This window comes from Ahaetulla prasina, chromosome 6, assembly GCF_028640845.1.
Source record: "Ahaetulla prasina isolate Xishuangbanna chromosome 6, ASM2864084v1, whole genome shotgun sequence".
NCBI lineage: Eukaryota > Metazoa > Chordata > Lepidosauria > Squamata > Colubridae > Ahaetulla > Ahaetulla prasina.
The window spans coordinates 88,269,289-88,282,110 of record NC_080544.1 but is presented as its reverse complement, the minus strand read 5'-3'; the positions used below and the strand labels follow the sequence as shown (position 1 = coordinate 88,282,110).

Below are 12,822 nucleotides of genomic sequence, written 5' to 3'. Positions count from 1 at the left end.
CTCGCTCCTCTTGCACGCCTCAACCCCACCATCCCCACCCTCTCCAGCGTGAAGGTCACCTCCTCCCTCTTCCAGGCGGTGGCGGCTCCGGCTCGGCGGGCGCCACAGCCGGCAGCTCCGCTTCCTCCCACTGGTCCCAGTCCAGCGAGCGGTGAAAGCGACATGCGGCGCGCTCCGCTTTCACCGTTCGGCTGGATTGGGACCGGCAACAGGTCGCGGCGGGCGGGGAGCCGCCAGCCTTCTCGGCCGGCGCTTTCACCGTTGAAACCCTCCTCCCTCAGCCGAGAAGGCTGGCGGCTCCCCGCCCGCGCGGACCAAGCCAAGCGGTCCCAATCAGCGAGCGGTGGCGGGCGCGCCGCATGTCGCCACCGCTCGCTGGACTGGGACCAGTGAGGAAGCGAGCTGCCGGCTGTGGCGCTCGCTGAGCGAGCCGCCGCCGCCGCCGCCGCCTGGAAGAGGGAGGAGGTGACCTTCACGCGGAGAGGGTGGGGATGGTGGGGTTGAGGGGCGTGCAAGAGGAGCGGCGTGGAGGAAGAGGAGGAGGCGCGCCTCTTGCACGCCTCAACCCCCACACAGCCGGCAGCTCCGCTTCCTCCCTAGGGCACACAGGCGCGCACACACGCACACACACACAAAGGCCTTTCACGCTCACTCCTCTTGCACGCCCTCAACCCACAGCCGGCAGCTCCGCCTCCCACCTTCCTCCTTGCCAAAGTCCGCGGTGCCCGGTTGCTCGCTGGCTCGCCGCCGCCTCCCAGCGCAGGAGATCGGAGGACGGAGGCCAGGGCGAACGGGAACACTGCACCACCAGGGCTTCCCCGCCAATGCACAGCCCGCCAAGTTTGCGCCGTCCGCCCACCAGACACGGGAATGGGGGCGGCCTGGGGCGACAAATCGCGAGACCTCGGCGGGCCGCTCCCGTCCTCCCATGGGAGCCCGTCCGGTACCCCCTCCTGTGCGGGGTTCCCGAAGACGTAGACTCGAGTATAAGCCGAGGGGACGTTTTTCAGCACAAAAAACGTGCTGAAAAACTCGGCTTATACTCGAGTATATACGGTACATCTAATTTGCCAGGCCTCATTATCAAAAACATTTAAAATTTTTAAGGGCCCAGGAAGGGCCTTGAACCCAACAATTTGATTTTTCAACTTCCAATGTATGCTAGATTTCAAAAGAAAGAGTAGGAAGAGAGAATGAAAAGGTTGTGGGAAGAAAACACGTTCTTAAGAAGTATTGAGCCAGTTTAAAACACAGTATTATTATTCTATTGGCCATTGTTATCTTAGGAAAGCCTACAGCCTTTGTGGATTTTTCTAAAAGACAAAAGAAGAAGATACAAAATGTGCATGAAACAAATCCATACATTTTACCTAGTTGTTTCGAAATGCTTTAAGAAATAATTTCAGTATCTCTGATTAAAATGACCTTGTTTTCCTGTTTTCTTGTCATCATTAAAATTATCTTATACAGCTGGTGGACATTAAATTCTGAACAAATTTCATATTTATTTATTTATTATTTGAATTTATATCCCGCCCTTCTCCGAAGACTCAGGGCGGCTTACAATATGTTAAGCAATAGTCTTCATCCATTTGTATATTATATACAAAGTCAACTTAATTGCCGCCAACAATCTGGGTCCTCATTTTATCTACCTTATAAAGGATGGAAGGCTGAGTCAACCTTGGGCCTGGTGGGACTTGAACTTGCAGTAATTGCAAGCAGCTGTGTTAATAACAGACAGACTTAATCTGTTGAGCCACCAGAGGCCCTAATTATGTTAGAGAAAACTGCAACAAAGAACCTAAAACCTTCACTCAAATAGTGAAGCAAGTAGGTTTTGTAGTGATGTAATACTAGTGATCAAAGAATGTAACAATACATATACTGATTCTTTTTTAAAGCCCCCAATTCCTGTGAGCCCAATTGAGAGAGTGCTCTAAATGGGTGAACATTTGGCATGAAGATAAATGTCAGATCTTGCAAGTAAGAAATGAATTATCCTGAATTTTCACTTTATTTCCTATTTCTCTGCCTCACACAACCCATAAAGCCACCTCCAAATTAAGATTTATAGTATTACATATCACTTCTCAATTAAAATTATGCCAGGCATGTGAGGCACTAAACTTTGGGGATAAAACTATATAGAGTACTAAGAAATCCACCATCAAATTACAGAAGTTATCTATGAATATAGAGATGATGTATAATTTGATGGAAGTTTGGGGTAATTCACACTCCCAAAAAAAGGGAATTTCGGACAGATAATTATGACTGTTGTCCATTTGATCATGAAGAATTGGAAGTGACCAATTGACAACCGTGTATAGAGTCATTGTAAATTCATAACATTTATAAGGGTCTCTTCTAGTGGACTTTGTTCTTTTGTTTCGTTTATTAAATCTATATTCTGATTTTTCTCCAGCAGATCTATATTCCCTCCTCTTAAATTTCTCCACAAGGAAGTAGACTGAAAGATAGTGACAGACACAAAATCTAGTAAACTTCAGTAGTTGAAAATGGAGATATACAAACCTCTCCCTAATACCTATCTGCAGATCACCATGATTTTTCATGGTGCAGTTGATGGAAAAAAATCTTGTTTGTATATTTGCTGGTAATTTGGAAAGATGTTGCACATTCTATACTGTAAAAGCCCTTTAGTGTTTTCTGTTAGTCCCTTTCTATTTTGATGGATAAAAATTAGCAGCAAACATTGGCATAAGTTAACCTGCAAGTAATGAATGACTCTTCTAAGCATTAAATTCTTATTAAATTACCCTGAGAAATAATCATGGTGAGATAAATTGGGCATGCACACATATAAAAAGGAGGAAATGAACTTCTCTTTGCCTCCATTGTTTTAGTAGCCCTTTGGATATACTGTACCCATATTAAGTTTGCTATGGAAAGAGAAGATTAATCCACTTTCATTGCCTTAGCATCTCATATTTCCTTCACTGAGCATGAAACTGTCTTGTTTACCAGCCTGATAAAGATTTCATGCTTCATTATGCTTTTCCCCCCTCCTCCTCCATTCCATTTTTCATGCATGAGAATTAATACTGAAATCAGAGTATAATGAAAATAAATGGTAATTCAATTCCAAAGGCACAGCCACTTTGTTGCTTAAAAAAAATTGATTTGTACCTTTCCAAACTCAGCTTTCTTGCAATACATAATGTGTTCCGCTGTCCTTGTAGTTCGGGTGGAACAATCACAGTTTAGCATAAATAGTCCTGGGATCTTGAGAGTCGTACTATAGAGGCTGGAAAGAAGCAATGGGAGTTACAAAAATTAAATTTAAGAACTTCTTATGCAAACTAGCCTGAACTAATTTTAGTTTTGCAACAGCTTAGAAGTAAAGAAAAGGTAAGAAGAAAGAAAGCTAAGACAATGAGAGAAGAGCAAGAAAAAGGGGAGCAAACGTGCCATGAATATGCATGAACTTACAAGTTCTGTATTATTGAATTGATCATTGTTATTATAGGAAAGACCATAGTGAAATTTTATTTAAAACAAAAGATGAGAATATGAAGATCCATGAAGATCATTTGTTCTGGTTATGACAACGGCGGCGATGGGGTCCTATCATCTTACGTTCGTTTGTCATCAGATAGCATTGCTTTACCGGAGGAGCTTTAAATTCCATCTTTTGTCCGGAACTTATTGTGACCATCTGATTGGCCAGATTAAGACTTTTACCATCTGCCACCCTCTATAAACTCCGAAATGTACTCGCGATCGCAGCTTCTTAACCTGCGAGTCTCCCCCCTCTCGCGGACATGGCCTTCCACTTTATCGAGGGCCTACCTTGATGACGGATTTTGGAATCCCGAGAGGTGGCATGCCTCTAAGAGGAGGCTTAGGGGTTTTTTAACTAAGTGTTATAATAAATTCTTATATAAGTTATCCAAGGGGAAGGGTGGGACGGCGAAGTTAGGTTCAGGGGGATACCTATCTGAGCCATTGCTAGATCCTGTGCCGGCTCACGGCATAAACATCATTGATTCTGAGGTGGAAGAAGAGGCTAGAGCTCATGGTCTTGGGGATAACTATATCTGCACGGTAGGTGGGAGGGGCAGGTATGGCGGACGGGGGCCCATATCGAGTTCAGGAGTGCGTCCACGCTATCTCTGACGATTGCGCACTCCGGTCCCCGACAGTTTCCCGTTCCCAGTGGCTTAAATCCTCAGAAGCTGGACCTTCGCCTGATGTTATGCAATGCCAGGTCCGTTATAATAAAGCCCCTCATCTCCGATCTTATACAGGAGGGGTGCGGACTTGATTGGCATTTGGAGACCTGGTTGGGCACGGAAGGGGGTTCCCCTGATAGAGATGTGCCCACGGGTTTCCGTGCATTCCATCAGGCCAGGGCCCAGGGTAGGGGTGGGGAGTGGCGGTTATTATCAACGAGGGTCTTGAGCCGAGGAGATCACTGTACCACAGATAACGGATGTGAGTCCCTCCTTGTGAAGTGGGGCCGTGGGGTTCAGGTGGGTTTACTGATCACGTACCTGGCTCCTTGCTCGTGACAGAAACCCTGCCTGAGCTGTTGGAGATGATCACCGGGATGGCGGTGGAGATCCCCAGGCTTATGGTCATGGGTGATTTCAATTTGCCGTCGGTGGGGATAGCATCCACATCAGCTCGGGAGTTCATGGCTTCCATGACGGCCTTGAACCTGACCCAATTAGTGAACGACCCCACTCACATCGGGGGGAACACTCTGGATTTGATTTTTGTCTCTGGACAGTGGTTGATTGATCTGGAATTAGGGGAGTTAGTTATCAAACCCTTGTCATGGTCAGATCATTCGCACCTTCAACTAGACTTTCGAACCGCTGACCCCACGCAGGAGACAGAACCGACTCGCTGGTTCCGTCCCAGGCGCCTGATGGACCCTGAAGGGTTCCAGACGGAGCTTGGGCTATTCCTGAGGATTTAGCCCACGACTCGGCTGAAGCTCTGGTCGCCGCCTGGGATCGGGCGGCTGGCGCTCTAGACCGAGTCGTGCCTTTGCGGCCTCTGACCCGGTGCCGATCTCGTTTAGCCTTGGTACTCCGAGGGGCTGAGGGAAATGAGCGCGGAAAAGACGCCTAGAGAGTATCTGGAGGGTCAGCCGCTCCGAATCTGACTGGACACTAGTTGGGTCTCAAATTCAGACCTATCTAGTGGCGATGAGGCTGGCAAACGGGAGTATTTTTCCAACCTCATTGCATCAGCAGATAACCGCCCAGCCGCCCTGTTTAGGTGACCCGCTCGCTCCTCCATCAGGGAGCGGTAGAGGAACCCTTAAAGGGTCGAGCTGAGGAATTTGGACAATATCTGTTTGATAAAATCGCTCAAATTCGGGAGGGGTTGGACACAGACTGGGTGGATCCAGGGGGGGTGGAGGAGGCAGGTCTTGATGTTATTATCTGGGATGAGTTTGATCCTGTGACTCCTGAGGACATGGACAGGTTAATGGGGAGATTGAATGCGACCACATGTTTATTGGACCCGTGTCCCTCCTGGTTAGTTTTGGCCACCGGGAGGTGACACGAGGCTGGCTCAGAAAATTGTGAGCGCTTCTTTGATGGAGGTGTTTTCCTGCCGCCTTGAAAGAGGCGGTGGTGAGGCCCTCCTCAAGAAGCCTTCCTTGACCCAGCTAGTTTATCAAATTATCGTCCGGTCTCAACCTTCGCTTTGTGGCAAGGTTGTCGAGAGTGTGGTTGCACGACAGTTGCCCCAGTACCTGGATGAAAATGTCTATCTTGATCCATTCCAGTCCGGTTTCCGGCCTGGTCACAGCACGGAAACAGCCTTGGTCGCATTGGTTGATGATCTCTTGAGGGCTCGGGACAGAGGTTGTTCCTCTGTCTTGGTCCTATTAGATCTCTCAGCGGCTTTTGATACCATCGATCATGGTATCCTGCTGCGCCGGCTCGGGGACTTGGAGTGAGGCACTGTTCATCGGTGGTTCTCCTCCTACCTCTCCGACCGGTCGCAGACGGTGTTGACGGGGACAGAGATCGACCCCAAGGCGCCTCTTATGTGGGGTGCCTCAGGGTCGGTTCTCTCGCCTCTTCTGTTCAACATCTATATGAAGCCGCTGGGTGAGATCATCCGTGGTTTTGGGGTGAGTTGTCATCTATCGCTGATGATACCCAGCTCTATATTTCCACCCCTAACCACCCCAGCGAGGCTGTTGAAATGATGTCCCAGTGCCTGGAGGCCGTGCGGGTTTGGATGGGGAGGAACAGACTCAGACTTAATCCCACCAAGACCGAGTGGCTGTGGATGCGGCCCGGTACAGTCAACTAATTCCATCACTGACCATTGGGGCGAACTATTGGCCCCCACGGAAAGGGCTCGTAATCTGGGCGTCCTCCTGGATGCACGGCTGTCTTTGAAGATCATATGATAGCCGTCACCAGGAGCTTTTCATCAGGTTCGCCTGATACGCCAGTTACGTTCCTTTCTGGATCGGGCTGCCTTATGCACGGTTGCTCATGCCCTGGTTACATCCGCCTGGACTACTGTAATGCTCTCTACATGGGGCTCCCTTGAAGGGTACCCGGAGACTCCAACTGGTCCAGAATGCGGCTGCGGGTGATAGAGGAGCACCTTTGGCTCCCATGTAACACCCTCCTGCGTAATCTGCACTGGCTCCCAGTGGTCTTCGGGTTCACTTCAAGGTACTTGTTATCACCTTTAAAGCGCTCCATGGCCTAGGACCGGGATATTTACGGGACCGCCTACTGCCACCATTAGCCTCTCACCGACCAGTGCGCTCTCACAGAGGGCCTCCTCCGGATACCGTCAGCTAAACAATGTCGGCTGGCGACCTCTAGGGGAGGGCCTTCTCTGTGGGGCCCCTACCTCTGGAACGAGCTTCCTCTGGGGCTTCGTCAACTCCCCGATCTCAAGTCCTTCCGCCGTGAGCTGAAGACGCTGCTGTTTCGAAGAGCAGGACTAGCTTGAACGTAGTTTTAAACTTGGGATTTTAAAAAAAAGGGTTTAAATGAGGTTTTAAATTTGTATTTAAAAGTTAGAGCATCAATTGAATTTAACTGTCTATTCTTTTAGCTTTTTATGTATTATATGTTTTTCTGTTGTTTTTGACTGTGAACCGCCCTGAGTCCTTCGGGAGATGGGCGGTATACAAATATAATAAATAATAATAATAATAATAATTTACCTAAAGAAAGCAACCGTGAGATTTTATATATCCCGTGTTCCCCCAAAAATAAGACCCACCCTGAAAATAAGCTCTAGCCTGTTTTTTGGGGGGTGGGTCTAATATAGGTTTCAAAGTGTCCCATTTGCAAGCCAATGAAGTTTCAAGTCTCTGTCATTTCTCTGTCCGGGCAAAAAGTGAGTCTGCCCTGGGAACCCTTGTAAGCTATTGCGGCTGTGGGCAAGCAGCTCTTGAGAAAGAGCAGGCGGGTGGCTGCAAAATAAGACATCCCTCCCCAAAATAAGACCTAATGGGTCTTTCGGTCCAAATCAGTGGTGAAATCCAATTTTTTTTACTACCGGTTCTATGGGCATGGCTTGTGGGCGTGGTGTGGCTTGGTGGGCGTGGCTTGGTGGGTGTGGCAGGGGAAGGATACTGCAAAATCTCCATTCCCATCCAGATATATATATATATATATATAATACCTCTCTCTGTGTGTGTATGTATGTGTATGTGTATGTACACATACATACACACAAACACACACACACATACACAGAGATCTAAAATTGAAGTTTCAACTTTTGAAGTTTCACTTTTCAGTTCCCTAGACCAATTTTCTTTAATTTTTAAACCGAATAAATAGAGGTTTTCCCTGATCACCTCTAGTTTAGAACAGATTCTGTTTTGATTTGGTTTCCCTAAATATGTTTTCATGGAAGACAATCATAACTTGTATTTTAAAATTGGATTCATTCAAAACTTTCAAGAACAGAGAATAATAAAACAGCTCTGGGGTTTTTCCTCCGATTCTAGCATATTTTTGCATTTATTTTGCCTGCTGGACAGAAGCTTCTTAATATATTACTGATTCCATGTGGAGTGTTACTCCCACAGTAACTTTTTCGTCTGAAGAACAAATGGTTCACATAGCAAGAATTTTTAGAAATGCCATTGGAACAGCTGTTGCAAATCTCAGTTTATGAGAAAAACACTCAATGAAGTGAGATACTTACTTATTTTGCCTCTGCCTTCTATCCATCATCTCTCCACCCATTTTCAACGGGTGTTTCATTAAGATAATTATTTTCTGTGACTACTAGTTGATGCTTTTTGTTAGTTTTAGTGAGTGAATAGGAAATATCCAGATGTTATGCTATACAATAGAGAGAACAATTGCCTTTTAACTCCTGTTTTTCCATTCCTTGCCAGAAATGCTGTAAAGAAAAATCTAGATATTGCAAAAGAAGGAAAGGAAAGGAGAGGAGAGGGGAGGGGAGGGGAAGGGAGGGGACAGGAGAGGAGGAAGGAAGGAAGGAAGGAAGGAAGGAAGGAAGGAAGGAAGGAAGGAAGGAAGGAAGGTTGGTTGCAGTCTAGTTAAATATCTCTTCCTTCTACAGTCTGTGTTTTCCCTTTGGGCATTTTCTTGATGACATCATTATTGGTAGAAAGAACATTGCTGATCTTTTCACTTTTAATATATTTCATCCTCCAAGAATAAGGGATTACAAGAAGTAGAAAAAAAAGAAACTCAATTTATGCTGTTATGGTTATTTTAAGTCCTGCTGTTCGTTCCTCCTCAAGAGGTTTCAGAACTTAATAATCTTTTCAAAATATTGCAATTCCTCTTCAACCTCTTTACCCATGTGAATTTATTTCTCTAGGATACCATTTCTGTTGCAACTGATTCATATTTAATAAGGTTTGGTGCCTGTGACTGAAAGGTTTCAATTGTTTTGTGTTCCTTAATGAATATGTAAACCAAAAGAATGGATAAATGCACTTACTGCGTTTTCATAATGCATTTAAGAAATTTCACTAACCAAAAGAATATTAAATCTTGGACAATATCTGGATAGTACATTCATTTTTCTGAATTTGTTTTTTTTTAATCATCTTATTTTCCTAACTTGCAAGAAATGCCCAAAGATTAGTCAAGTTAAGAACCATCATATCAGTTATATAAAATGATTCATTAAATTCAGCAGAAGAGAAACAGAAATAGAAAATAAAATTTAGCACCAATACAAACATAGTATACTATTGGAGGTAGTTGGACAGGTGTATAATTTAGGCATCTTTAGAGAAAATTGAAGCTGTTTGGACCCTATTCTTCTATTAGCATGTCCAGGTCTTAATTCTGTCCTGTGCCTACTATGTACTATATGTACTATAGGAGATTTATGACCATTTAAAACAGAGTAGGGGACCCACGAGGATCAAAACCACTGTAAAAAATATTTTAAGTTTTAATATTAAGCACAGTTATGTGACATGGTAATGGCAGAATAGTAGCTGTCCAAAATCCCAGTGAATTCAGAAGAATGAAATTTTGTTTGAGAATGGAAACAAAATTCATTTTTCTTTGTGAAGTTGCCTGCTTAAAATAGACTCACTAAAATCAGTCATGTTTAATTTAAGTAAGCTAAACTACATTCTGATAATTTTTTAAGTTTGCAATTATTTTGTATATAATTCTATCTAGATCCAACAAATTACTTACAATACAGGTAGTCCTTTTCTCCTTGTGGCCTGCTTTTCACTCTCCCTCATCCATAGCTTAAGGCGTGAAAGTCCTATCGATAATCATAGTAATTTTATTTAAATATAAATGTACAGAAAGAAGAAGGTACTACAGTAACATCCTACTAGTTACTACGAGTACTCAACATACAACCACAATTGAGCCACAAATTTCTATTGTTAAGTGAGGCATTTGTTAAGTGAGTTTTGCTCCATTTTACAACCTTTCTTGCCTCGGTTGTTAAGTGAATCACTGCAGTTGATAAGTTAGCAACCCAGTTATTAAGTGAATCTGGCTTTCCCATTGACTTTGCTTCTCAGAAGGTCGCAAAAGGGAATCACGTGACCTTGGGACACAACCACAGTCATCAATATGAACTAGTTGCCAAGCATCTGAATCAGAGGTGGGTTTCAGCAGATTCTGACCAGTTCTGAAGAACCGGTAGTGGAAATTTTGAGTAGTTCGGAGAATTGGTAATAAAAATTCTAACTGGCCCCACCCCCATCTATTCTCTGCCTCCCAAGTCCCAGCTGATCGGGAGGAAATGGGGATTTTGCAGTAACCTTCCCCTGGAGTAGGGAGGGAATGGAGATTTTACAGTATCCTTCCCCTGCCACGCCCACCAAGCCACACCCACAGAACCGGTAGTAAAAAAATTTGAAACCCACCACTGATCTGAATTTTGTTCACATGATCATGGAGCTGCTGCAAAAGTCATAACAGTGAAAAACGGTCATAAGTCATTTTGTTCAGTGGCATTGCAGCTTTGAATGGTCACTAAACTAACTGTTGTAAGTCAAGGAGGTAGTGTAGTGATGAGGGTTGAAGAAAAAAGCTGAAGATATAATTATCTGAAGGGTCTCTTCAGCTTAGGAGGAAGAAAATACTTTTCACAGTATTCTTCTTTTACAGCGTACTTTGGAATTTGATTTAAAACTAAGATTTCCTTGGAGTATTACTCTAGAGTATTACTCTAGCATGCATAGCTCTGATTTAAAATAAATTAAAAATTTAGCTTAAAAAGTGCATTTCCAGTAAAATACGATTTTTCTAATGTTATCTACAGTGTCTGGGCAGAGTCAGGAATTTACTTTATTGACTTAACATATTGCCTTGGAGCACTGGGAGAATCTGTCATTCCACTAGCAAAATAACTTGGATGCAAAAAGAGTAGATATTTCATGGGGACTCTTGTTGCCGTCGCAACCAATGAATCAACACTCAGTTGATTGGGAAAAAAGGGGAGCTGCCACCTGCAGGAAAATGCTAGGAAGGAAAACAACAACTTCTTATCGCTTTCTAAATAAGACTATAAATGAAAATGTAATCCAAAAGAGACTGTCAGCTTTACAGCCCTGGTCATTATTTTAAACCAACAGTCCTATTGGCTGAGGAACTCTGGGAGTTGAAGTCCACAAGTCCACAAGTCTTAAAGGGACCAGGGTTGGAGACCCCCTGCTACAGACAGTACATTGGAAATGATATACTTGGAGTAAACTTGTTTATTATTGGTGCCTTTCAGTCAGTTTGACTCCTAGCAACTGCCTGGATAAGTCCTTGCAGTTTTCTTCACAAGGCTCTTTTTTTTTTCAGAAGTGGTTTGCCATTGCTACCTACCTTAGAGAGAATGATTGTTCCAAAGTTATCCGGTCATGCCTAAGGTGGGTTTCGAACTCATGTTGTTGTTGTTCAGTTGCTAACTCATGTCCAACTCTTTGCAACCCCATGGACTTCAGCATGGCAGGTCCTCTGTTCTCAATTGCCTCCTGAAATTTGCTCAAATTCATGTTCATTGAGTCAATCACACACAGGGGTGAAATGTAAAATTTGTTACTACCGGTTCTGTGGGCATGGCTTGTGGTGGTGGTGGGTAACGTGACTGGGTGGGCATGGCCAACTTTTTTATTTATTTTTAAAAGCAGTTTTTCTACAACCTCTTCAGCCGAAGAGGTTGTAAAAAATGCTTTTAAAAGCCTCTGATGATCTGGCAACTCAGCTGGGCTCGCCAGAGGAGCCTTTTAAAAGCATTTTTTTACAACCTCTTCGGCTGAAGAACCACTGATGATTGCATGGCTCAGCTGGGCATGGGCGGGGGATAGGGATTTTTGCTACCGGTTCCACCCGCCGCCATCGCTACTGGATTGGGCGATCCAGTCCAAACCAGCAGCATTTCACCCCTGATCAAACTGTCTAATTATCTCATTCCCTCAGTCTCCTCCTCTTTTGCCATCAGTCTTTCGCAACATTAGGGTCTTTTCTCATGAGTCCACTCTTCTCATTAGCTAAAGTATTTTGAGTTTCAGCTTCAAAATCTGTCCTTCCAAAAACAGGGTTGAGTTCCTTTAGGATTTAAACTCACAGTCTCCCAGTTTCTAGCCTGGTACATTAATAGTTTTTCCAAACTGTCTCTCTTGTTTAAACTGATTGATTGCAATAGAACTAATATCATTTTTTAAAACTGGATTACGTCTTGGGGTCCAGTAACATGACTCAATTAATTTCCTGAAGGTATACAGGTTTCTGTGATAAGATTAACCAACTCTAAATCTTATGTAAACTGGAGGAGAAGCCAACTGGAATACATATGTATTAAATAAAATCATAGGGGAAATAAATATTTGAATGTTTTTAAACTATATATACGTGTACGTGCAGGAAGGAGTGATGCTATAGAAATCACCAATTTAATCATTTTAGAGGCATGTTTCAATTTGAAACATAGAAAGACTTCTGAAGCCCAACTGGGAACACACTTCCAGAAATTAGAGAGCAGGATGGTTAATAGTAATATATGTCTCAATTAATCTTTTAGCAGCTTTTCTTGTAAGAGAGCTAAAAATCTTGATCATGCAATTAATGAAATAAAAACAAATTTGGAGGTTTTTCCCCCCCCTGTTCCTGTAATGAATTAGTTTTGTTATTCTAATTGTGCTATTGTAAGATGAATGCAAGCCATTGCATTTTGGTTTGCATTTTCCTCTAGAAAGTTTAGTTGCTGCCCACACTTTTTATCAATAAGTAAGAATAGAATTACTTAACTGTTGTGATATTGCTATATATACACCTTTCACTTATTTTTCTTATTTCGTTTTCCTGGCCTCCCTAGCTCTTACTTCCATATAATGGGAGGAAG

General features: G+C 43.8%; 1 protein-coding gene across 4 annotated transcripts in view; it reads left to right on the top strand.

Annotated features, from left to right (window-relative positions):
• Window positions 1–12,822, top strand: part of PPM1L (protein phosphatase, Mg2+/Mn2+ dependent 1L) — a 227,584-nt gene that overhangs the window by 65,759 nt on the left and 149,003 nt on the right. The window contains exon 1 of one of the 4 annotated variants that reach the window (XM_058189278.1): window positions 11,317–11,350. The exons of the other annotated variants lie outside the window; for them this stretch is intronic. Within the exon in view, the coding sequence (XP_058045261.1) occupies window positions 11,342–11,350 (9 nt within the window). The 5' untranslated portion in view covers window positions 11,317–11,341. Of the gene's footprint in view, window positions 1–11,316; window positions 11,351–12,822 lie in introns of those variants that run through there. 4 annotated transcript variants of the gene reach the window in all.